This window comes from Thunnus maccoyii, chromosome 14, assembly GCF_910596095.1.
Source record: "Thunnus maccoyii chromosome 14, fThuMac1.1, whole genome shotgun sequence".
Taxonomy (NCBI): domain Eukaryota; kingdom Metazoa; phylum Chordata; class Actinopteri; order Scombriformes; family Scombridae; genus Thunnus; species Thunnus maccoyii.
Genome location: NC_056546.1, coordinates 12,447,858 through 12,475,487, shown reverse-complemented (window position 1 = coordinate 12,475,487; position 27,630 = coordinate 12,447,858). Strand labels below are relative to the sequence as shown.

The window sequence follows — 27,630 nt, the reverse complement described above, 5'->3', positions numbered from 1 at the left end:
GAGTATAAACAACAGAAGATAATGACAAAACACTGGCAACCAGCTGGAATGGAGAGCAACATAAATTACCTGAAAAAAAGGTAAAACATCTTTTAAGAAGGCACCTGATTTACATTTTTTTTTTAGTTATAGGCCTATATAACAATTATAGTAACAGATATAACAATTCATGTCCAATTTAAACTCTAGTTTGAATTTGACACTTTTGTATAAACTAATCTGATTTAATATTTTTTAGTCATAAAAACACCAAAATGTCCAGAGAGTTTTCCCTTGTCTAAAGTCTATTTTTGTATTTTATTCTGACTCTATTGGCTAGAATAAGATTTAACAAAGTCTCTCTGATGATGATATAACTAGTATTTAGACATGGATAATATTTGCTCACAAGAAACATTACTACAGTAATCAGGTCATTTGTTGTTGTTTTTTCAAGGATAATGCAATTATGCAACTATTAGTCCCAAAATATGTTAAGGGAAGATTACAGTGATACCACGAGGGTTTAAAAAAAATGTCTTAAAGAAGACAGATTGAATGCCACAGACACATTAAGTCCCATCAGAAGCATTAATATTAAAGTGTATTTTCGTTAGGCGTTCATAAATAGGCTTATCCATAGTTTATGTAGGCTAATCTTTGCTCTCTCTCCTCTGTGTGTGTGTGTGTCTCTCACTCTCTAAGAATATGCCCAGGCAGACTCCTCCTCTTTATGATAATGTGACAGTAGCATCTCCAGCTCTGAGACAAGCCTCCACTCATTCTGATTCAACTATGTGATCTGTTTTTCCTCACACGGTCCCTGTCTCCTCTTCTCTCTCCTCTCTTCTTTTTATCCCCCTCTCCTTCTCGTCACGCTCAATGCGCAGTTTCCCCTCTCGCAAAGCGGCTGCATTTGTTCGGCAAAGTTACTTTCTTAAATAGTTGACTTTTTTGAAGTTTACTTTTTTTATTTTCTTATTCTCGGACATGACCACTATGGCAACTCCGGCTACTGCGGCTCTGCTCCCCGCCGCTCCTCTCGGGCACCACCCGGCGCCGAGTTCCGTCTCTCCGGCCACCAACTCTCCGCCACCTGCGGCCACCTCAGCCGCGTCTTCCCCGGCTCCACCGGTGGCGCACCCGGCGCTGCTCCACCAGTTCAGGGCGGACCTTTTACTATCGAACGGGACTCCGTTGAAGACCGGAGGAGCTGCGGTGTCCAGCGGCGCTAAGCCCGTGTACGCCACCCCGTCGCCCGTGGAGAGCACGCCGCAGAACAACGAGTGCAAACTGGTGGAGGTGAAAGGTGCCAAGCTGGCCTCATTCACGGTGAAAGACACGGAACTCATCTGCCTGCCTCAGGCTTTCGACGTCTTCCTCAAGCACCTGGTCGGCGGGCTCCACACCGTCTACACGAAGCTGAAGCGGCTGGACATTGCCCCGGTGGTGTGCAACGTGGAGCAGGTCCGGGTGCTGCGGGGGCTGGGGGCCATCCAGCCCGGGGTGAACCGGTGCAAACTCATCTCCAGGCAGGACTTCGAGACGCTCTACAACGACTGTACCAACGCAAGGTGAGCTGGATGTGAGGGGAGGCAGGGGAGGCAGGGGAGGGTGACCCCGGGGGGGTTATCCACCTTACTTTTGAGGGGGTGCAGCAGGTGGGGTCATAAAGCAGAGATTAAACAGGTGGGGAGCATCCACCTTCATACTTTTCTATTTGATATCAGTCTGCAGGCCAAGACAAAAAAATATATCCAGTATATGCATCACAAAAGTCAAAATAAAATCCCAAATTGCGTGTCACTTATTTACTGATCCGTTTACATAAAGCTTATGCTGTTATGTTATATATTGTGGTATAATTATGATATTTCAGGACTTTTTGCTTTTATATCTGCATGAAATTCCTCTTAGAGTCTTCTATAAGCCAAACATGTAAGCTATATGGGAAAAAAGGAACATTGCAATTATAGTTTTTCTTAAAATAGAGTTAGATTTGGGGGGCTGTATGCCATATGATATAACTGGAGGTCCAGTTAACCCTTTTTATGTACCACATTGCTGCTGCTGCTGCTGCTGCTAGGTCTGTTACTAATTATCATTTTAACGCATGATAAACGTTATGATGGTGTTGATGATAATGAATTTGAGTAATCCTAATAAAAAAACACTCTTAAAAGTTTGTCATGTTATCACAAGCAATGATCTCTCGCTCTCTCTGACATGCACTCACACACACACACACTACACTCTTTCTCTCTCTGTGTCTGACACACACACACACACACACACGTACACACTCACACACACTGAATCTGACACTGTCATTCTGAGAAATTGATTCTTCACAGAAATTAATTAATTTTCATTTGGCCCCAAGCGGCAGCTTAAATCAGGACAAGCTCACTCACTCACTCACTGATCCCTTTGCTCTCTCGCTCTCTCTCTCCTTCCTTAATAACTCACTGTCTTATCATATCAACACTCTTTAGCCCAGAGCATCAGAACAGAGGAGATGATTAAATGAATTCTCGGTATTTATGATGCGATTATGTAAATTAGCTGTTTTGCAGAACTCCGATGGTGACCAACTACATGGGTCATCAATCCAATACGCCACAGAGATGTTTGGATAAAGGGGGCTAAATTGGCTGGGATTTGTGGTTTCCTGGTGCCTCAGTCTGCTGTTGTGCAGACCACATGCTCATAACAGCATGGGTTTGAATCCAGAGGAGTGTGGATTAGCCTTGGTTTGGGGAATTTATATTGTTTGATAGTTAATCCCTGCTCCTTGGAGCATGAATGATCCAATTTACACCTGCCAATAAATGCAGATTGGGGATACGTCAAGATTTGTACAGATAGACGCACAGAAAAAAAAAAGATTTTCAAATGTATAAACTACTTTTTTCTTGGGTGTAGGTCAAATCATCCTGGTGCTTTAATATGACTCTATTTTAATCTTTGAGCTGATTTGTATAGCAGGTGTAAGGGTTTGGATACAAGCTTTGACTTGTTGAGTAAAACCAGAATCACTCCGAAAAAGAAACAAACCATTGTGAGAATCAGCTCCGAGCTCCATGTGAGTGGATTAACACCTGCGCTTAAGCGTTTGAGACCCTCCAACCAAGACAAAATCCAGATGCATCTTACGGCTGCTTTGGGGATTTCTTCTATGTCAGGTGTTAATGGGAATGTTGTTATACAACCCCTGAAAATACACAGCCTCCACCATCTCTAATTATACACACAACAGCCTTTAGTTAATGAGATCTGAAAACATCACTCGTCTGAAATCTTCAAACAACTTCCCAGATTCTTTGTCTGAGGGCTTCAAATGAGCTGTGGTAGCCATTAGCGTCAGCCTCATGCAGTCCCTCGTGCGGATGGAGTGACGTACAGTAGCAGGTAAAAAAAAAAAAAAAAAAAGTGGAGCTCCAGATTGTTTTGGTTGAAGCAGGAAGGCCGGACGACTAAACCGAAAAAGTTCCGAGGACATCTCCAGGAATATGATGTTAGGTCTCTCTGACAGCGTCAGGCCTCAGTGAGGTTTTCGTTACTGATTAAGACAGCCATCACTTATTATTTTCCAGTTCAGTACGGTCAGACAGGCTGGAGGAGAAATAACAGCCTTGTCTCAGAGGTTAACTTTTGCCTGCATTCACTGGTCTCTTCATCTTAAAAATGCAAGAGTCCAATGAAATGTTTGGAAGCACAGGTTATAGAAGTGTCCTCTGTTTATCATTGTTTTTTCCTTTTCCTCTTTGTCTCGCTCTTTTACGCCTGCTGTGCACAAACACACACACACACACACACACACACACACACCCTGACCACTGACTCATCAAACCATGAAGAAGGGCAGACTTCACCCTCTGTCAAAGCCTAGTTATAATTCATGCATAGGTGGCACACACACTCTTCCTCTTTCTGTCATCTCCTCACACAGACAAACACACACACACAAACACAAACACAAACACATACACACACACACACACACAAACTCACATGGTCACGCCTGTGTGTTTGCTGGCTTTGCTGCTAAATGACATTAGTTCCACAGAGAGAACATGGCGTGTAGGAGGCAACCTGATCCTCCGTCCCTTTCTTTCTCCCTCACAAAGGAACAGTTTCATTCTCTGTTAGGGACACACATCAAATAGCTCGAAGCTCAGGTCAAACTGTGTATGTGTGTGTGTGTGTGTGCGCATATGTTTATATATGTGTACTATTTATATTGTGTAAAATAAAGGCACCCCGACCTCACGTTATATAAAAGTAGTGTAATGTGGCAAGGTACAAGATCTCTTGTTACTTTTTAACAAAAGCGTGTGTTAATAGCAACACATGCTTTCTGCGTTTGTGTGTGCGAACACCTTCTACACACAAAGACCTGAAAAGTAGCACAAGATACGTGTTTCATAATCGCAGCTATTTTAAAGGACCAGTTTGTCCAAATTACAGAAAACAACTATTCTTTCATTTGTAGGGCTGGGTATCGGTACTTGATACCTTTTTAAGGTATCAACGGAAATAACCCAGTTCCAAGTAGTATTGAAACTTCTCCAGTCAAACGATACCTGTATTTGATCCTTTTTGTACCCAGATCTCGAAAAAACAAGACTATTTGTATGCTTTTGCTCGCAGCCAATCACCACAAGCGATTTAATGCGTGTGAGACGTGTGATTGGCCCACTACCGCAGCAGCTACAGCCCACACAGTCTGTAGTGATAATACTTCATTGTACAGTTTTGTACAATTTCAATTTCAAAATAAATTCATGTAAAAACCACTTGCATGAGAAGGAGTGATGGCATTTTACACAACTGCTTCCATTCACATGATGGATATTGAATGAAGTAGGGGAGAAAAAAAAGGTATTGAATGAAGTATCAATTGGTATTGGTATCACTTTAAGGGTACTGGTATTGGTACTGGTATGGTAAGTTTTTAAAAGATACCCAGGCCTACTCATTTGCCACCTGATATCTACCATGCAGTTTAGTTTGAGATATCCATCTCTCAGTTTTCTGCCTCCACCACAATACAACAGAGGTGATTTGAATTTTGTTTGTGGTTCTTACAGCAATGAAAAAATGACAAAAAAATGTTGCAATAAGCCATTCTGGATAACAGCTTACAAACAGACAGATAACAGGTTCTTCTTTCTACTGAAGAAATACTGTAGTCCTGATTAAAAAATATATATATATAGTTGACAGCATGTTGTGTTGCTGATCTAGAGTAACAGGGACACAGTTTCTGAGAAGAGATGTTCCTGAAAGTGTTGTGAGCATCACAAACTACATTCCGTTTACCACCATCGTACAAAGGTGCCGGCAAAAATCTGAAAAACATTCTGCATGACGAGATACGGCTGGAGGTAAATGAGAAAATATGTTTTCCTTTAATTCAAGGTGAACTGACCCTCTAAAGGAGACGGTTGATGAACAAACAAAATTAACTTTCTACGCGTTAAACCGAGTCCACACGTGTTTCTTTGAAGCTCTTACGACCGGGGACATTTACCAAAGCGGAGTCAAATATGAAGCAGGTGTAGAATAAACATCAGACCAAAGAAACTGTTAGAGAAATCAGACGAACGATAAACAAGACGAAGAGGCCTGCGGAGCGCAACAAAAGCCCGCTCTTTGTGTTTCTCAGTGGTAAACCTCGGCCGTGCAAGTTGGCAGCGGCGAGCCCGGTGTTTGTGAGTGTGAGTGAGTGTGTGTGTGTGTGTGTATGTGTGTGTGTGTGGGAAGGTGGACTCCTCAAAGCCGAGCCCCATTGCCATGCCATAACTCACTGTCAATGTGAGCAGCATTAGGATGAAGGGGAGGAGGGCTGTGTGTGTGTGTGTGTGTGTGTGTGTGTGTGTGTTAGGGTGGGGTGGTTAGCTCAACTTTAACCTCCGTGCTCTTTTGATGTTTTATAGAGACGAGGACGATGAGATAGAGAGGGCCTCCGTGTCTTCAACTATGACAGGTCTTAATGGAGTACGCACTAACACACACTTTTTTACACACACACACACACAGTCTTGACATCGTCTTGACCCTGGAATGTGGGAGAGGAATGCAAGGCGGTATCAGTTTAGGAGATCAGATTCTTACCATGATCAAACGTCCTGTGCGTGTGTATGCGTATATGTGTGTGTGTGTGTGTGTGTGTTGTCCCGCCTGTTTCTTTCATGACATCATCACACAGGCTTTCCTAATAACAATGGTGCATGAAGCTTTTTTTTTTTTTTTTTTTTTTTCAGCCCCCGATTTGAGAGGAAGATCACAACATCAATCTTTGCCTGTCTTCTCTAACCAGGAGCATAAGTCTTCCTGCGTATACAGCGAGGACGATATGATTTATCAAACCAGACCGTGACAGCGAATACAAACCCGTGTGATAAACACAGATTGAAAGGATGGGAGCATGGGAGCTGTAAACCGCTGCTAATATATTCCAAACAAAATCTTGTTTGAGCTAGTTCTCTTTTTTTTTTTTTTTTCTTCCCCCCCTCACATAAACACACACACACATACTGTACAGCTGCTACCTATCAGCACCTCAGTCCCTCCAAGCCAGTAGCTGTTCCACTGTTTTGACTGTAACACTTCCTCTTCTTTCATTACTTTTCTCTTTCCTCTGAGTGTGTGTGTGTATGTGTGTGTGTGTGTGTGAGCGAAAGAGAGAGAGAGAGACAGAGAGAGAGAGATCTGTCATCTTTGTTATGTTTTGTTTCTGTTCCACCTGTGCTAAGCTCCAGCTGCCATGTTTGCCGTTTCATGTTTCAGGTAACACACACACAAACACACGTTAAGCTTAGAGGGCAGAACTCAATGTACAGAGCACCTCTCTTTAAAAAAAAAAAAAAAGTGTGTGTTTGTGTGTGTGTGTGTGTGTGGCCAGAGCGTTGGCATGAGGGAGGACGTCTGGGTGAGATTTTAATTAAAGTTTGAGACAAAGAGGTCATAAGCCATACACCCCCTCCTCTACACACACACACACACACACACACACACACACACCTTATACACACATTCTCAATCACACACACACACACACACATACACACATACAATGCACTGTTTTCTCTCTTCCCCCTCCTCTCTCTCATTCCATCCCCTCAGCTTGATGACTTTTCCATGAAAGGCTTTTTCATTAATCCTACCTCAGGGAACCGGTGCTCTCCAACCTCACTCACACACACACACACACACACACACACACACACTCACACACAAAACACTCCTGCATGCACAACACACTACAGGTCACTTTGATGTATCAACGCACTTGCAGACTAAACACAAAATTAGGTTCTAGTTCTTTATGCCCCCTAAAATGCAACATATACAAAGGTGTGCACACACATGCACATGCACACGCGCGCGCACGCACACACACACACACACAGAGGCCATTAATTAGTGTGTGCAAATAAACAGTAGTAAGGGAAAGGGAAGCGGCTGCAGTAAAAACCAACCACAGTCTTTGGTCTCTGTGTATTTTATTTCCCCTTACTGGTGTTTGCTTCTGCATTTGATTTTGTGTGTGTGTGTGTGCGCGTGTGTGTGTTTTCATTTGAGGTGTTTCAACATCAGTTGCATTGGAACTGTGTTGCTTTACCTTCAAACTGGAGACCTAAAAATACATTTCCTGCTTTTGTTGAGCACAGTATGCTGCTAGATATGCACTGCAAAAAATATTTTGTGTGATGTGAATGTACCCCAACCCCCTATAAGAACAACACACACACACACACACACACACACATTTTCACACATTGATCCCTCTTGCACATTCCTGCTGTCTGTCTCTCTGTCATGTCGAGAGTGTGAATGTATATCTACCTGAGTGTGTGTCTCTCTCTCACTGTCTGCATGCCTGTGTGTGTGTGTGTGTGTGTGTGTGTGTGTGTGTGTGTGTGTGCGCGTGTGTGTGTGATATCTGATGTCAGCTGTCACATCCCAGTCGGTCTGGGCCCATAATAAGAGACAATAATAACAACTCATTAAAACCGAGGGCAGGAACTGTGGAGCTCATCGGCTCATCAAATTAACCTTTGAACACTTCATACACACACACACACACACACTCACACACACATGCCACACACAACTGCTCCCACACCGGTGTGCGCTCATACACCCACACACGCATGGTACCTGTTTTTCTCACACAGTTAGTGACTACACAATCTTTCTCTCTGTCTTTTTGTCTCACTCTCACTCCATCTTCACCCCCCCCTCTCAGTCAGTGGGTGTGTCAACAGGGGATTGGTCCTTTCTGCTGGGTAATTGATGAATTATATGCAATATGCAAATGAGGCGCCATTAATCTCCTGACTGACAGCTTCGTTTATGGGGCCTTAATGACGGCTGGATTAGATTCTAATTAAAATCTGCTCAAAGACACCCCACGCTAGGAAGCTGCTGCTGCTGCTGCTGCTAGTCTATCTCTCCCTCTTTTTTTTCTTTTTTTTTACTCTTTCCCACCTTTTCTCACTTTCTAAGACTCTCCCTCTCATCTTTTCCTCTCACTTTACATCTCCTCATCTCTCCCTCCCGTCTAACTCTTCATCTTCTTTATTGTTCTGTCTGTTTCTTACACTCCCTGTCGCGCCTCTTCCTTCGTCTCCTCTTCCCCCTCTCTTTTCCCCTCTTCCTCTCACTCCGTCTTTTAATATCACTCATGCACACGGACTCGTATGCACGCATGCCCGCAGACTCATGTTAGCTGATGTCAGGCTGGTATGAAAGGAGATGAGCTGCGCTGGTTGTCATTAAGCCTGATGTGGCCCGTGTCATTCCCCCTGTCAGGACATTCACACCGTTTAGTTAGAGCCAAAGTGATGTCTGACAGCTTTTCACGTACTTCCTCCAGGATTGATTGAGCATGCCCGGCTCAATCAAAGCATGTGAATCTGCTTGTAGTCACAGCTTCTATTGAGGAAATTTGTGGCGTGGCGGGAAAGAGGGAATGAATGACCAACTGAGAAAAGGATGGAAAGGGAGGGAAGGCGAGCAAACACATTTAATAAGCAAACAAATGAATGAGTAAGCTGAACAGTAATGAGGTGCTTTATTGATGCCATAGGGAAACTCCTTTTTTGCTTGCTCGTATCCACAGGGAGGTCAGATTTGCTGTACAGCAGCCTTCCTGGAAGCGGTCAGGTTACAGTGTTTTGCTTGTTGACACTTCAGCAGGATCAGAGGTTTACAGACTGAAGGGCAGTCTCTCTAACCAGGCCACCCATCTCAGTCTCAGCATGAAAACTCACAGACTGAGAGAGTAAAGTATTAAACCGCCTAATAACTAACGTTGGCTTGTGTTCTCTGCCCACAGTTCGAGGCCTGGCCGACCGCCCAAGAGGCTGCAGAGTGTGACAGAGGGCGGGACTCACCACATGCTGTCTCACAGCGGTCTGATGCACGCTGGGATCATGCCTTCTGCAGGTGACCACCCAGGACTCTCCGAGCACATACAGTACATTTTCCGAGTACACATGTGTACTTGAGAAACAACAGGAACACAGACATACTAAACTAGCACTGCTGAGAAAATGTTTTGCTGACACCATGTAATTATGATGTCCACCGCGCTTGTCAAACCGAGTAGTTTTGCCTCAAATTGAATCCATCATATTCAAGTTTAAAAGTTTGCACTTTTTAGAGAAGAAAGTGTGGAAAAATAATTTGATAAACACAATTACAGTAAATGATATTTTTAAATCCCAGTCACAGTGTTATCTTGTATTGTTTTATCTATTTCACCATTTTTAAGATTTCCTTTTTTAGTGTAGATAAGGGATACTTGTTTCTGATATTCTGCTTCTTGCATTTCGTAATTTTTTTGATGATTACCAAAAAGTCACGATCAGGATCTAAAACATTTTCAGGCTACAGTCACATCAGTGACTCTCACTTTTCAGAAGTTTATCTGCTGCCCTGAAGTTACAGCAGCTTGGTAAAAAAGTGTTTTCCTTCACAGTGCTATGAGGGGACAAAGAAAGCAGCAACACTAGTGTAGTCAAACCTCATCAGTGATGGTCATTGACACATCAGAGCCTGTGGTCAGACCACATAGCAGTTAAGGAACATAAAGACAATAAAATTGCAGTTAAGTGAAGTAGTTATGTACAATGTGTAAATATAAGTATAAATAAAAATAAAAAACTCACAATTAATTAGTCAAAATAAATAAAAGAATAAAAAAACTCTGATTTGTGAGAAAATATCAAAAATAAAAACAAGAAATAAAGATGCCCTTCTCCATTTAATAAAACCTTTTGACTGGAAATTATTTTAAATGATTTATAATTAAAAGTAGTTATGCTATTTGAGAGACTTTGAAGACTTTGAAACTTTTAAGACAACCTCAGTAAATGAATTAAGTTTCTGCTGGTTTTCTAAAACTTTTTGTCAGTAACTGTCAGCAATTAGACGTTAATGTTATTAATGCTGCTGCCAGTAAAACAATTACTGCTGGAGCCGAATGGTCACTGCGTATAACCTGGTCGATTCCAGCCAGGGAGCTCTGTTGCATGTCTTACCCATCTCTCCCCCCCCTATTTCCTGTCACTCCACTGTCAACTGTACATTAAAAAAATGTCAAAAAAAAGAAGTGCTATTGCTGCTTGTTGCAAAATCACTTTCATATCAATGTAGCCCAGTGTAACACACAGTGCTATTTTCAAACAAACCAGAAAGATAAAATATGATAGAATTGTTTTTCAACTAGAAATCATAGTTAAATCTTAAATATGAAAAAAGTGAACAGATATCAATTAATTTTTAAAGTTGTCCAAATACGTCCAATTCAGCTGCCTGTTTAACTTGTATCAAAGATTCATTAAAAGGAGAATAAAGCCTCTCTGACTCTCGAAATCGTCAATTTTCACACGTTTTTCATAACATCAAGGCTCGTAATTCTTTCGTGCTGTACAGAAGTCGCAGCGGAAATTCCTCTTTTTGGCTCATACGAGCTGCTTTAAAGAGTGAATTAGTGACAAATTGTTGCTTCAGCTCTCAGAGGAGCTGTTGGCAAAGTTCAAATTTTGTGAAAGTGACGACCTGGCAGCCGTCAGTATAAAGAAAGAGCAGGTTGCTTATGCAGAATGGATACACGATGGGGGCGGTTTTCACTACTTTTCCCGATGATGACACATTGTACCCATCATCAATAGTTTGAGGAGGCGGGGTTCTGGGAGGCAACCTGAGAGTTGATTAATAAAATTAGCATACGCACTGCTGACACCTGAGAAAAGAACTCATAAGTTGCAAGCTTGGTCTTTTTTTTTCTTGAACACATACTCTCCTGTTGAGTTGTGTAAGATTTATATTCTCTTAGACCTTTGAAACCTGTTGTTGAATTAATAAAGTGATGTGAAGTGATTCCCCATTATTATTCTGTAAATGTCACTCTAACCCATTCATTAATTTCATATGAAATTACATTTCAGGATAATTCAAATATTTTGTAGCACAGGTGGAAATCTGTTATCTGCAATGTCAGAATCTGTCTGTTTCATATTTTGGTTTTATATTTTGAAGAGCAGTCTTAGTCAAACGCCTGCTAAAGGCCATAGCACTGCTTGTTCTTGTCACAAACAGTTGTGTGTGAGCAGACTATCATGTGTGTGTTTTGTGTGTGTGTATGTGTGTGTGTGTGTGTGTGTGTGTGTGTGTGTGTACAACAGAGAAAGGGAGAAAAGTAATTGTTGGCACCTCACCGCTCTCAAAGTTGCCCTTGGCTTTGTGCTCTTCGCTGCAACCTGATCTTTTCATTCCCCGCCTCAAAAGAAGCCATTTTCTATTAGCCTCCGCTTCCTCTCACTGTTCAAAGGTGCTCGAGTGTGTGTGTGTGTGTGTGTGTATTTGTGAGTGTTGTGTATGCACGAGCGTTCAAGAGCATCTTTCTCAGTGGGAAAAGAGTCTTTTTCCACCAAAGGAGAGGGCACGGCGGCAATGTCAGCGCTACTGATTAGAACTGGCCACATGAGAGGGGAGAAAGAGACAGAGAGAGGGAGGACATTTGAGCGTAAAAGGCAGGAAAAATCTTTGATGTGATCCTCCTTAGTCTTTTTTCTCGCCCTCTTGCACTCACACATACACACACACACACACACACACGACGCGGTGGCTTATGTCCCGCTGTGATGCTGACATTTGAAAAGGTAAAGTAAGGAGAGGGGATGGGAGGAGAGAAGGGAAGAGAAGGAGAGAAGATGAGAAGAAAAGGAACAATTTGTTGTGGTTGTCGACGTCTCGGACAGAGCAGACTATTCACCTCAGACGCCCATTGTGTACCGGGGGGGGGAGAAAAAAAAAGAAAAACACTCAGCAGTTCAATTTGTTGCAAATGTTTAGATGTATCCACGATCAGGAAATTAAGACTTATGGTTTGTTTGTATTTCCTCAGCGGTGTTTGCACAGTTGCGTGGTTTGTCCAACTTTAATAATTCACCGTGTTTGTCTGTATTAGTGCAAGAGATATTTAATTTTCTGTGGCATAAGATAAGAGTTTTAAAGGTTGCTCTGTGGGTCAAACTACCTTCTGAGGTTCAAGACACAAATTAAAATGCAGCTCAGCCCTCCTGCCACATTTTGTCACTCTGCAATTCGGTATTATCCAGAAGAGCGCAACCTCTATTAAAAAGTTTTTTCTAATGCTTCTAATTTATACTGATAAAGAAGTACTTTCTGGCAAGAGGTGGAGAGTGTCGTCCTGTGTGCTGTGCTGTGGGATGTGATGTCCCCGTGTGGGAGAGATGAATGTCTTGGCTTGTTCCTATCACTGCTGATTCCCTGGAAAACTAAATGGCCAGTGCAGCGGTGCAGTCAGAATGAATGGTTGGCCTCTGTCTTCCCATGACAACCTCCTGCCTGCCCACTGCTCTAATCCTCCACCGGGGCCATTGATCTGGCTCTTATTGATTCTTTTTTTTTTTTTTTCTTCTTTCTTTCTCTCCTTCCTTTTCTGTCTTTCTTTCTATCTGTCCTCTCAGATCTGTCTGCCCTAGCCAAGAAGATCAAGCTTGAGGCGATGGCCGGTTACCACAGCAACCAACAACATGGCGGGCCAAACGGAGAGAACGGTGATCACAATCCCGGGTTGGGTGAGTCTCATTCTCGTCTGTCTGTCTGTCTGTCCACACACATACACACACACAAACATATGCATGCGTGCGAAATGTTTAATTACGGTCGTATAACACGTCGCACGGTTGTTGTCCGTACACATCTGCGATGCCAAGTCAATACGACTTGAGCAGCTGTGTTTGCGTGTGCGGCTGCTGAACCAAGCTGATTAAAACCAGGATGTGACATCACCTCTGTTGCCTGTGCGTTTCCTTTCGAGAGACAGTGAATGAAAAACAAACTGCAGCAGGGATTAGTCAGGCTTTCAGATGAAATAGACATCTGGGTCAGGTAATCCAAACCATCAAAACATAAGGAGCAGATTTGTGTTCTTTATCACCATTTTTTTTTTTTTTTCACATTTCAGGTCATGATAAATGCCTGTGTGTGAATATTTGCTTCAGCTTGGATTTGTTTGCATACTTGTGGGATCCAATGAGATTCAGGAAATGTTTCTGGAAAAACACAGTTGGTCATCCGCTCTGTAGCCTCAAAATGTTCCCCGCAAATCATTAGTACTTATTAGTCATCACTTCAAGAGAACATAGACCCAAAACAGCTCTGTTACTCATGCTCAACATAAATTACTCATGCTCAACATGAATAACATATGTTCATATATGGTAAAAGGAAATCAGGAAGAAAGAAAGTCTTTGCTTTAAACAGTGTGACCTCATTTACAGTAAAAAAAAATCAGATGACACAGATGGAGAATTTAAAGCTTTATTTTACCCTTGAAAAGCATAGAATCACCTCATCATGGAGCTGATTTCTACTAGTCGCTCATTACTCGTGCAGGTGTCATTTTTACTCACACCTAACACAAAACCGTCCCCTCCGTTTGCGTCGATCTCAGGCTTTGCAGTAGAAGGAGAGCGAGCCGGCAAAAGTGGAGCAAAAGTAGGATGACAGCGAGCGCAAGCGGGGTTGATAGAGAGATGAATAAGATGAGAGGCTGAAGCCAAATCAATAGTCTTCTCTCTAATTCACTATCCTGAATGCAAACGACAAACGCTGGACAATCGATGGCGGAGCGGGACACGCGCACGCTTTCATGCGAGCGCACTCACACACACACACACACACACACACACACACGCACAAACAAGTCGGATGCACCGCCCCCACAGTTATCGACAGGTTAAAGCGACATCAGTGTGTTTAGACAGATGACAGGGCTTATGGAGGTCTGTGTGGAATACGCTATGAACCTGGGACACACACACACACACACATACACATATACACACTAACATGTGGAGTGCACTGCAAGGCTGCGGGACAGATATGATGAAGAAGAGATTGTCCTTGTGCTTTTTTTTGAAATTACAAGTGTATCTTTAAGCCCTCTACTGTTCCTTTTTTGTGTTTTTTTTTTTTCCTGTCTGTAAACACTCCCAGTCTTAAGCTTTGTTTACCATTGTATACACTCAGTTAAGACGGCCAGCATCTGTGTGCAGTTAGGTGGCATGGTTACCACCAGCCATTATAAACCTGTAAAGCTTAATCACTATAGAGTCAAGTGGAAACACACACACACACACACAAAGAGCACACAGGCAGGCATACATACACACATAAGCACGATTTGTTTTTTCCATACCGCCACCCACGGCCTTATGGGAAGGATAGGCCCCTACCGGAGCTTTAACCACTACAAAGGCAATCTCGGATTACACACACACGCACACACTCACAAATGCTGAGTGTGACACCTTATGGGCCGGGGAAAAGCGGGAGCGGCCATTTCTGCATTTAACAAGATCTTCTGGGAAATTTACACTAACTGTTTGTTTACAGTAATGGTTTGTTTGGATAGACATAAGAGAAGCACTTTGACTTTTGATGTTTTTTAATGAAACATAAGAGCGAGTGATGGGAGGGCAGAGAAAGTGAAGGGGGGGGGGTTGGTGGTTGTTGGTGGTGGTGGTGGACAGAGTTCAGAAGGAGAGAATGAGAGTGAAAATGAAATTATAGGGGGGAGGGTGGGGGGGAGGGGGGGTGTGACAAAAGTGGAGCGCTGGTTTCTAACCGAGGTTTAATATTTGGAGTTGGCTGCTAGTTAATTGTCGGAGCATCTGGTTGTTTAGCTCCATTCAGACAGATCTTTTGTTTGGATTGGTTTCTGCTCTGGGCAAGAGAGAGACTAATCTGCCAAATGCACAAAGCTCTGCGCATATGTCCGGCGAGCCCGACTCATGAAGTCAACGCCTCACCCTTTATTTCTTAGTTTGCCTTTTCTTTCTTTCTCTTTTTCCTTTCCTTTTTTCTCTCTTTCTCTTCTTTATTTGTTCTATTTCATCTCTCCTCTTTGGATAGCCTTTTTTTTTTTTGTTTCCATCCACTCGTTCTATTATTTGTGACAATTGTGTGGAATAGAGTCCAAGATTTTTTCCTTTGTGTTTATAATTACCCAGCGTGCATTGCTGGCCCAGCACCAGGACTGCCATCAGCTTCTTTTGTTCCACTTCCTCCCTGTGTTTCTTTTGTTTTTGTTTTTCCTTTTATTAAATGATAAATATTTATGTCATTTTCTCCCCCCACACCCCCCCCCCCCCCCCCCCCCCCCCCCCCATCCAACACAATTGTTTGTTTCATGAATAGAGGGACCGCAACAGCCCACTGGGGTGCTGTTGAGAGGAAGGATTTTCTTTAAAGATAGTGGATGCTTGTCTTAAAGAGAGGAGTGCGAACAACAGATTGGCCAAGATAATAAGAGTTTGGTTTCAACTGCTGAAAACGTGTTGGATTATCGTCAAGAACTCAGGGGCACTGAAGGAAAAGTCAGCCAGTTTTTAATAACTCCAGAAAGGCTCACATGTGTTTTTGCAGGTGACACTCACACACAAAAAGCATTGAAAGCGTCACAACAACATCTTTAGGCCTTCACTGTCTTTATATATTTGTGTTGTAACGAGCAGGACGAGAGTTTGACAACCTCTCTTCTACTTCCTTCCCTTTTCTTCGACTCTCTCTCCTCACTTATTACTATCGCATTCCTCCTGTGCTCATCTTTTTCATGCTCCCTAAACCTTTGACACGCACACACACACACACGCACACGCACATATTTTCGAGTCGTGCTTTAGAAGCAGAGCAGTCATCCAGGTAATATTGACATCACAGAGGAATGATATTGGTGTACAGTTTCAATCCTGTCATCAGAGATCCAGAGACACGCAGGGCTTTCAGTTCAGTGCACACTACAGCAGAGGAAGGCCTGTAAGCTGTGAGAGATAAATACACCTGAAAAATGAAAGAAGAGAGAGTCGAGACCTGTTTCATGTTGGGTGCATGTATTGTGCAGCTTTGATGGCCTTTAAACAGAGCTGCTGGTCTGACCTTTGCCATATAAGAAGCAACAGTCTCTCACTCTACTGTGCTCTCTCTCCTTCAGTGACGCTCTATTCTATTCTATTTTATTCTACCCCCCCCCCCCCACCCCCCCACAGTGCTGGACCAGTTGCCCTTCATGATGATGTCACATCCTCTGATCCCTGCCAGCCTGGCACCGGCCTCCGTTTCCATGGCGATGGGCCAGATGAACCGACTGAGCACGCTGGCCAGCATGGCCAACGTGGCGCAGCTCCACGGCAACCCCTCTGCCAGGGCTCCCACCTCCGTCATTAAGGTGAACTCAGAGGCCCATCAGCCTGGTGGGTCTGACCACCTGCCAACAATTGTCTGAATCCATGAGACACTTGGGAACTCTGTTTTAGTTACACAAAAGTGTGGTGTTTCAAAATAAAATTTAAAAAATTTAATCGTAAAATCATAAATCATACACACCATCATTAAAAAAATTACGGCCAATATATTAAATAGTTTTCCAACATTCAAAGACATCTTTCTTATCACTTAAATTTTAAAATAAATGGATCTTGTGATCCTTTACACACAGATTTTAGAGTACAGTTGATCTCTTTTACATCCATAGTTATGGCTAAAAACTGGTAATTGTCTGCTGGTGGATATCACACATCTGGATCACTACCAGAATGTAATCAGTTGTTCCATGGCTTAAGGCCAATCCCGTATCTATTTATAAGTTTTTGAGTATCCTGCATACAGACAGAAACTTGGACCGTCTTGGCCAAGTGGTCACTTTACTTAAAAACAATCCTGTCACTCTTAAGACTAATTCATAGGGCTTTGGAATTATTATATTTTACCAGAAATGTCATGTTGAAGGCATCAGTCCTCACAAAGTGTGATATCTCATCATGTTCTCGTCAGAAGCAGGAAGTCATAAGTCCGGTCATAATTTTAAGGATGCAGACCATTGTTTTTCCTAACGACTGGGTCCCAAGGATTTGGAAAAAGTTTCCAGGCTTATTGGAATGAGCCCAAATTGTTCTGGTAAAACCAAAGAATGCCATATTTCCAAGCCTTTCTCTAAAGATTAACTTTTCCTGTGGATGATTCTATAAAGCCAAAGGGTAGTAACTAAATATTTGGTTAAAAATGAGTTTGAGGTTTTACCACATAAATGCTGTTAACATTTCTGTGAAAATGTCTGGGTGTTAGAACATGCCATCACACTTACTGTACTTAGACAGCTAAAGGAAGATGGCTGTGTCTGAAGTCACTCATTTTTACCCTCAGCCATAGTGTCTGAATCCCGACTCTGCACCTGTCAGTTGTTACACAAAATGATGATGATCCATATGTCCAAAATCTTAATGTACCGCTCACTGTAGTGTAAACTGAGTGGTGGACAGCTAATCAGCTAATATCAAAACTAGCTTTTGATAGCTAAAGCTATTTTTTTCCCCCTTAGGTCTTGTTGTAATTGAAAAATATCTGAGAGGATGAACTGACATGTTGGTAATTTAGTAATCAACATAACTATGTAAGCTTAGCTAAATGCAGTCATGATGAAGAAAAAAAGCAACTGAACTGCTAAAAGGTAACTGGCTTAGCTTAGCAGTGTAGCAGTAACTGCAGCCTCAGCTTTTAACTCTTCATGCAATTTGGTGTGTTTAAGTTACCTTTAAATCACATACTTAAATTTCATTATAAATTCTAATATGGGATTGACAGAAAGACAAAATAAAACAGACATATACTTAATCCCTATGAATAATATAAATATGAATTGTTAATAAAAAATAATCAACATAAAGTATCATTTTAAAGTAGTATTTTCTCAAATCAGTGTTCAAATGGACACAAATGCTAAAACAAAACACATAATTGTAGACACTGCATTTTCCCTTTGCATTTCTTGAAGATTATCCAAAGACAGAGTGTGTATCTACATTTTTAGGTATCATGCATGGTCTATGCCAGTGATTTTAGTAGGATTATCAGCTTTAAAAAGGCATAAAAATGGAAGCATTACAACCTTACAACCTGTCACACAGTTTGCTGGCAAGCCTAAAAAAGTTTAAACCCATTTTTCATCAATTTCGGTTTCAGTAATTACTGCTCTCTCCTTTTGTAGGACAGTATTGTGTCCGAAGTTTCGTGTTGTCTTTATTATTATGTGCTGAACTTAAGCCATCATTTCATTCATTTGATCCTATGATAATATTTGTTGTTCTGTAGGAACGAGTGCGTGACAGCCCCTCCCCTTCCCCGTCATTGGAGGAAGCTCAGATGTCATCCAATCACAGCAGCAGCGTGTCGAGTTCACCGTCTCACACAGAACGCACTGCGGAAACCACACGTACGTACTTACCTGTGTGATCTGCACGCGATGAGCTAATTCGAAAGTAGAAAATGACGCATGCTTTTGAACATCACAAGGAAAACCTGTTAAGATTGTATGATCTTTTTGACTTTTCATATCATCTTTCCAGACGCGCTCCATGACGGCCTGTCATCGAGTCACAGTCACAGCGTGTTAGGACATTCTCCCGGTATGGTGGCGGGGGCCAGAGAGACAGACAGGACTTCAGTAGAATACAGCAAGGAACACAAGAGGGGCCACACTGACAGAGGTGAGATATACCGGTATATTCATATAGGTTAAATCAGCTTTGGTTCTGGTTCAGCAGAACTTTTATTTAATCCCAAATTTAAATGTAAATTTAATCTTGTATTTAGATGTATCTGTCTTCTAACTGAGTTGCATTACTTTCATTTACTGAACAACAGTGTCAGCTTCACTTCAAAGGTCAAGTTTTTGCTGTTTTCAAAGAATTTCTTGCTAAGGTGATTAATCATTTAATGATTGTTAATGAGTAATGATTATTTCTTGGACAGAGCAGTTGCCATGGGACAAAGCCTGTCAATACAGTACAACAAGCATTCAGTTTCAATGAGCTGAGCAAAGCCTCAGGTTTTAATGCTTTGAACAATCCATCCATCTATGTCGTCACAGAATACTCTGGATTTCTAAACTTGTGGCAACCGTGTGATGGTTTCGTCTCTAGTATTTATTTTAAAAGAGAAAGGGCGTCTAATAGGTTGACAAGAGAGAAATATCTCAGTAACAGGTCGATAAGGATTCACTCACCCCTTCTCTCTACCTCCTTTCCTCCTCCTCTCTTCCTCGCTGTCGGTGGCCTCCCTGGCTTCCCACGGAGAGCAAAGACAAATAATTCTGCAAAACAGGGCTCCATTAGACCAGGAAGCGGTGTTACATTAGCGAGCCATTTGCCGGGCCGCGGCCTAACGAGCCAGGCGGCCTCCCGCGCTCTCAGCTGGACCTCATCTGCATAACGACCGCCTCCCTGTCGTTAGGGCCCGCGTTGCCACGGTGCTGCAACGTCAGTTGTTTGGTTCTCTCTGTCAGGGAGGTTTGCATTAGCTTAATGAGGACTGCTCAAGGACAAACAGTCAGCAGAAATCTACAGCGAGAGAGGGAGAGAGAGGGAGAGAAACGGAGAGTTTGTATGTGTGTGCACGCGCCTGTGTAAATGTATTCTAATACTGAATCACATTATTCAGTAATCGAATCTAAAAATCACAAAGGCCTCCCAGGTAAGGTTTCAGATGCTGTCAGGTATCTGTGAACATATTGACAAAGCAGTGATGGCACCAGCAACATGAATGCCACGCATCACACATCGCATTTATGCAATTGATTTTCAATTGATTTTCCTGCATGCAAATGAAACGCATGTACATTTGCTGGATTGCATGCTTTTGTATTTGACCTAGAACATCACAGGATAGGTTTATCATGGAGTTTCAAAGAGCACTTCAGCGCTGTCATTCTGTCAATCCATTGTGTGTGTTTGTGTGTGTGTGTGTGTGTGTGTGTGTGTGTGTGTGTGTGAAGGCATGTGTGTGAGACGGTTTTGGCTGTGTGTGCTGTTTCAGTGGTCTTTGAACAACGTATCCATGCAGCAGAGATCAGAGGCCATCCCTGACACCTCACTCCCATTAACCAAACATCAGCAGAATTTTATTCTCTCTCTGTCTCTGTCTTTTTCTCCCTCCCTCCCTCCAGTTCTCTTCCGCTGACTGGCAGTCTTCACGTGGTGATGTTCATTAGCCCTGGGGACGGGTGGGAGAGGAATAAGAGAGGGGAAAAAGGGAGATGAAGTTGGGAGAAAAGAGAAAAACAGACAGTGACCTTGGTTAGGGAGATGGGTAAATGATCAAACGAGCTGGCAGCCGTGTGTACGTGTGTGTGTGTGTATTTATGCCAAACGTGTGTGTGAGTGTGAGGTAAAGTAGGCGTAAAACAGTAACTCAATAAAGGATCAGTCACATCCAAGGAGCCTGGGGAGCCCACGCTGCTGACTGCGCACTTCAGCGGGTACGAATGTGTGTTTGTGTGTGTGTGTATATGTGTGTGTGTGTGTCTGTATGTGAGCCACAGGAGTGTAGTTGGATGCCCTCCGCTGAGCTCGCCAGCACCTGCTAATTACCTTTCTCTACAGAGCAATGCTTTTAGCAAGAAAGAGGGAGAAAGAGAGGAGGGGGGGGGTATTGCTTCTCATCTGTGAAACACCTTGAATGTGACAGTTGCCAAGACGTGAGGCCGAGGCAGAGTAGGGGAGGTGGGTGGATTTGGAGCAGAAGATGCTGTGGTCAGCTAAGTGAAGAAAACACTGTCATTTGTCACAGACGGAGAAAAGTGCCAGATATCACATCGCACGTTCACACTCGTCTCTGCTCCAATAACCGCCGGACTCCCAGGACGTCTCCGTCCTCAGTGGCTCGGATGATAGTAAACGCATAGTGAGCAACTGCCTGATGTGTGGAAAAAAAATATGCAGAAAAACGGCTAATCTTCATCTCCCTCACTGTCACGATTTGGGAACACGCAGTTCTCAGGTTTACAAACAGATGGTCATCCATAATGCAGCTTCTTAGCTGTTTTTATGGGAGATGTCAAGCTGTGATGCATTATCAATAGGCAGAGTGCCATCTAATAAAGGGTAACCACATTTTCAAAACCCCTAACCAGGACCTCTGTGTATGTATACACGCACACAGTAATTAGTGTAAACACCTATTTACTGCTGGGCTTGATATGTTTACAAGAAATCAAGTAAATGTATTAGTAAGGTACAAATTATAGAAAATTGCATTCAACCTTGATTACATACATATTTCACTGGCCGACGCATTAACTGTTTGGCTCAAACATAACACCTGAATGCTTTGAAACAATGTATTAAACAGGGAAATATGTGTATGTTGTTGGCGATAGCGGAAACTGCTCACGTTAGTCAGTGGCACAGGACAGTTAGTTGACTTAATTTACAAAACACAGAACGTTCAAAGTGCTTTACAGAAGGCAGTGATGAAAAAGAGAAAATGAAAGAGATGTATATGTTTTGTTTCCGAGGGATGGAATAAAACATTTTCAATTTTTGATGACATCTATCTCTTGTTGCTGCTGAGGTTCAATGCACTTCTTGTCAGCTGTTTTGGACAAAAGCATCCGCCAGATGAATGCGCTGTAATCTAAAGAGTAAAGAAAGATGCAAAATGTACAAGCCATGAAATATAAATATGTAATAGCAAGAAAAGACAAAGAAAACAAATACTTTTTAGATGATTTTTAGAAATGTGTACCATGAAAAGACCAAAACAATGTTTTAGTTTGTCTCTCAATACTTTCTGATGTCTATCCTGTCTGTTTGCTCAGACCCAAAATCATTTGTTTCAGACAAAAATCTTTAAAAACAGGTCACAAATAGATACCTGAATAAAATAAAACTGTAGAAATAGTGCATTTGATTGGGAATATTTTCAGTTGCAGCTGCAGTGCCTGTGTTCATCAGAATCAAGGAGTATGTCACCAAGTGCAACGGTGTGGCTCATTGATGTGTTTTTAATAGTGTTTTGGACAACAATGGAGCGCTATGGAACAGACGAATAAGTATATCAGGATATCAGGTTTTGGCAACACAGACAAGGATCAGTTCATTGTTGCTTTGGTGCTTTCATGGGATTTGTTGACAATAAGAAAAAGATGTTAAACTGATTCAGCCAGAAGAATATTGACCTTACCGACTAGACATCAAAATGTCTCTCTTCCTTCTAGATAACAGCTCCTTGGCCACCCAGACATCTAGGGAGAGCGGTGATAGACAAGTCTACCAGAAACCCCCATCAGGCAGGGAGGCCTGTGAGAGGGTATCTTACCCTGCGGGGCAGAAGCTCCCAGCAGGTCTCCACCACACTCCCTTCATCTTCCCGGAAGGCTTGTCCTCCATAGAGACCCTGCTCACGAACATCCAGGTGAGGCTCTGCCGGGGTTTTATTATTATTACACTCTGAGATGAATAGGAAGCGAGATGAGCTCCTCTTTGGGATTTCCTGAAATGGTAAATAGCAGACAAGGCAGACATTTAGGATATGAAGTAATTGGGATAGGCGTGTGCTGACTTGCCTCTCGGATTTTACATGTCTTTGTTATAGAGGAGTCACAATGAAAGGATTGAGTTTTCACTGGGGGGGAAAAAAACATGTTTTTAACCTCCTCTGATTCTGATGTGATGGCAGTTAAAAGATCAGCTTTGACTTTCATGAGGTTAAAAATCAGATTTATTTGTTTTTTTCCCCCCTGCCTGAGTAAATCCAGAATTTATACACCTGAATACAACAGTAGACTAAAACACTGCCTGAGGATGAGTTTTACATGCTGCTCTTTTTTTTAAATTAACTGCAGCTCATTTAAAAATATTTTTACAGTATACATTAAGAAATGTCTGAAGAAGACAGACATCTCTCCTGGCTTCTGTTCGGTGTGTAACCTGTTGATGTGTGCCTGTGTGTCTCCAAGCAGGGTCTGCTGAGGGTTGCCATAGAGAACGCCCGGGCGCAGGAGAAGCAGGACCAGCTGGAGAGGACAGAGCTGAAGATGGAGCTGGTCCGGGAGAGGGAGCTCAGAGAGACATTGGAGAGGCAGCTTAGCATGGAACAGAAAAACAGAGGTACGCGACAGCAGCATCACATATCTCACAGCTTAATGGATTTAAATTGCTCAGGTAGACTCTGCAGAGACAGTGGAGTAAACCCTCAACTATCAGTGTTATCTTTAGATTTTTATTTTGAGCTGACAAGTGTTGACTGGAGTGTTGATTGCTCCCTAAAAGAGCTACTACCGAAGTGTAAAATTTCCAGTTGTGACTTATAAACATGAGCATGATGTTCTATTTTTGCATATTTGCACGACAGTTTTTCCCGTGCAGCTAAACAAGGTTGGTCTAATCAACTTCCAAGCGACAGGAACTTGAAAATCAGATAAGGAAGTGAGGACACCTACTGTATTTTACCCCTCAAGAGCTTCTGCAGAGGTGAATTAGACTGAAGTTGGCAGTAAACTACAAAGTAAATCAAGTTTGGCACATGCGGCGCTCTGAGAGCAAAGGCCAGTCAAGGACAGTCGGTTTAATGAGGTCACAGCAGATGCAGAAGTTTGCAGGTTGTGACGGAAATTGACCCAAAACGACTTCACAACTGAACCCAAATGTGATGCTTCAGTTTTGTCATAAACTTGTCACACTTCCTTTCTGAACACATCAGTTGTGATTTCATTCACATTCACACGGTATATTATACTTTCAGTAGCAGTAAGTAAAGTCTTTGGTTTAGACATAATCAGCAGGGAGTTTATTGGCCTTACTTACTAACTATAAATCAATATTTCATTTAAACCACAACCAAACAACAAACACTCCAAGCTTACAATACCTTCATAGACCCTTAAAGCTCTTGATGCAAAGATGTAGGAATTGGACAACAGTTGAGGTCAGGAAGCACAGAGAATACATGCAAATATATTAAACATGTTCTTACAACAACAGATACAAATGAAGTCGAGCATAAAAATATTAGGATAATCTGAATCATGTTTACTTTGCTTACATACTTTATCATCTGTCCCTCCTTCTTCTTCTTCTCTGTATAGTTCTGATCCAGAAGCGCCTGAAGAAGGAAAAGAGGAGTAAGAGGAGACTACAGGAGGCCTTGGAGGAGGAGGTCAAACTCCGTGATCAGGCAGAGCACAGCCTGCTGCACACTGCCAACACACACACAGGTACGCCAGCAGACAGATAAACACACACACACACACAGGTACGCCAGCAGACAGATAAACACACACACACACATACATAAGCTTTTTTTTTAAAGATGTCATGAATTCTGTATTTCTGCTTCGTCTCATAAGTTTGAGTTTAGTCTTATTTTCATACTAAATGTCACCAAGCCTTCAGTGCAACATAGCCTTGCCTGTTCATTAGCCTATAATTAAGTGTCTTTATTAATTAATGACCAAGCTACAGGCCATCAATCATCAGCAGCCCCTCCTCACACAGAGTCCGTGACCCAGGACTTGGATGGGAGCAACCATGATGACAACAGGCTGGACACCAAGGCAACAGTACAAGGTATAAACAAATACCACTTCCTCACTATGAAGTTCTGAAAACAAAGACGTATTCTGATGAATAAAAATGATGTTGGCTTACATTTATTTGTCAGAAAAGATGCACAAAAGCTGCTGTCACAAGTCAACTTTAAGACAAGCAACCTTATTGGAGAGTTTTGATATTCTACATTATTCTTTTATTTAACCTAAGAATAGAAAATATCAAAACTCACATTAAGTAAAAACATTACACTCAAAAGGTTTTTAAGTTTTTTAAGCTGTTCTCCACACAATTACTGATACTGACAGTGTGAAAAGATATGAATTTATTTCTTTAAAAGTAAAGTTATGTCTATCAACATTTGAAAAGGTACTGCACCAAGGTTGTGTGAATAACTTATTCATAATCGATGGTAAATTGACTTTCATGCTTAGTGCGATGTAACAAAATACTTCAGTTCTTGTCTTTGTTTTCTTTAAAGTTTACTCCTACTATAGAATCGTGAAATAAACAGTGATATATCTGCTGGTGGGGATTTATTTCGCTTCTATCAACTGAGCTAGGACATCATATTTCATTATTTCACCTACTCTGCTGCTTTTGATGCTCAACTGACCAGTCTACTGGAAGGGCTTTCAAAGATTTCACAGGGAGACCGCTCCTGAGAAATTGAACAACATTAAATGAAGCGAGAGGCAGTTCACTGAGGCTACTGCTTTAATGGAGACGGGCGTTTAATATATTTATTTTGCCAACATTATTGTCTTCACAGGGATAGATTAATGAGAAAATCCCACATGTAACATCTTAAACAGACAGAAAAAGAAATAGCAGTGATCTCTAGCCCGGCCTCATCAAAAGAGTGCATGGTTCCAGCCCACCTCTGCTCCGCGCCGTGCCAGGGCCGCTGTAGCAGACAGCTAGCTTGTTCAAAGGCAATTTTTAATTGAATGCCAGTGAAGCAAGAAGAGAACTGGCCACTAATTAAAGGCTGTCTTAATTGTCCTCGTGACGAGTTTGTTTGGACATAATTTGCATAATTAACACCCAGTAATAAATCATTTAAAGGGGAATTGTCTGTCAGACAGCGGGGCAGGATGTGGTTCCTTTGTGCCAGGAAGTTTTATCGCCAAAAACAGGGATCAGGGGCCGAAAAACACTTTCAACCCAGCCTTACGTATTAATGATCTTTTATTAATGATCTTAGGTCAAAGCTGTATAGGCTCTTGTACAGTATTTGTATTAATGAATTAACAGCGTAAAACCTTTTTCCTGTTACGGTTGCCGTCATGGTGGTCTACCCTCAAGAAGTGAACTGCCTAATTTGATTACAATTTATGTAAATTGAGAAATGTTTAAATTATAATTATTAATCTGTGTTTCTTTGCGGAATTCAGAGGGCAGAGTGTTCCTTCAGACCGCTGGGATGTACTGAAGACGAGCTGGAAGGACGGATGGATGAATGGGTGGATGGATGGAAGAACAGAGTGATGAAGAGCCCTCATTTATGAGATATACAATAGACAGGCACGCTCAGTCGTGCAGTGGCATCCGAGATACACATCCCCACCTCCTCAAGGGGGCATCCCTGCATTTCAAGGGTGACATTTGAACTTTTTTCATCCTTCTCTTGTTTAATTTATTGCATTAATCACAGAATCTCGGCCGTAGTGGGAACAGTATTTTATTCCGATGATGTGTTTTTTGACCGTGTTTCTTTCAATCAAAAGGTTTTTAGATCCTAGCTGAAGATGACCATAGTTGTTTTGTCAGTGCTGTTTATCTGGACACAAGTGATGAATATAACTTGTAACAGAGTTGTGTACATATATATAGTCATCATTTTTTTTTTTGTTATTATTATTATTATCAAAAAAACATAATGGCATGTTGTACAGTCAGTAAATGACTTGTATTGTGTATGTTATGCAGTAGTGCAGTTTGACAATACAAACAATACAAATCCTTTTTATTAAACTGTGTCATTGCTTCTTTCTTTATTTCACACAAGCAGTCTCTAAATGCATTGTTGGTCTAATTGTCTTTTCTAGGTGAATGTTTAGTTTCATTGATTTTCTTTGAAATACATTGAACTCATCTGAAATGTAGATTTTTATATATATAGCTTAATTGATTGTTTTCTGAGACAAACCAACCTGTGAAAAAAAACCTCAACATTTTAATGTGTCTGTGTGGTGGAAGAGGGTGGGATGCATGCATGTGTGTCTTTTACATATGTGAGGGTGTGGGGAGGGAAGGGATGTGACATTGATTCTTGCTCCATCTCCAAAAACATACACGTAAGTATTGACAGACAGACAGGGAAGGTGGTGAGCAGGGTCACGTGTAAGCTGTCCTTTACTGAAACATGTTGACGCTGCACTATCTCTCTGTGGCTGCGCTTGTTTTTTATCACGTTTCACCCCCCCCCCCCCCCCCCCCCCCGCAGGATAGAGAAGTGTGACGGACCTAAAAAGCTAAACAAGGGTCAAAAGATAGTTAAAAGCACATTATGAGTAAATTTGTAGAAAGATAAAACAAGATATTAATGAAGAATTATGTAAAAAAAAAGAACTGATATTTTGCTGTATGAAAATTTGTAGCCATTATATAATATTTCCCTGCCAAATATTAACATCGCAGGAGATGGAACCATCTTATCTAATTAAACTAAGTAATATTTTCTGACTCAGTCTGGATTGAAGCCCTGTATATGTCTTGC

General features: G+C 41.9%; 1 protein-coding gene across 3 annotated transcripts; it reads left to right on the top strand.

Moving 5' to 3' along the window:
- Nucleotides 1-26,885, top strand: dachc (dachshund c). 3 transcript variants are annotated; one of them, XM_042434253.1, is made up of 11 exons: nt 1-1,553; nt 9,329-9,438; nt 12,990-13,100; nt 16,575-16,753; nt 18,673-18,793; nt 18,927-19,067; nt 22,577-22,773; nt 23,318-23,468; nt 24,446-24,574; nt 24,855-24,926; nt 26,306-26,885. In XM_042434253.1, exons 1-11 carry the CDS (start codon nt 970-972, stop codon nt 26,341-26,343), a joined length of 1,833 nt encoding a protein of 610 aa, XP_042290187.1. In that variant the 5' UTR covers nt 1-969; the 3' UTR covers nt 26,344-26,885. The 3 variants fall into 3 exon arrangements, with proteins under 3 accessions (XP_042290187.1, XP_042290185.1, XP_042290186.1); XM_042434251.1 differs by having other exon boundaries at nt 2-1,553; nt 24,816-24,926; XM_042434252.1 differs by having other exon boundaries at nt 4-1,553; nt 23,321-23,468; nt 24,816-24,926.
- The last annotated feature ends 745 nt before the right edge of the window (nt 26,886-27,630 follow it).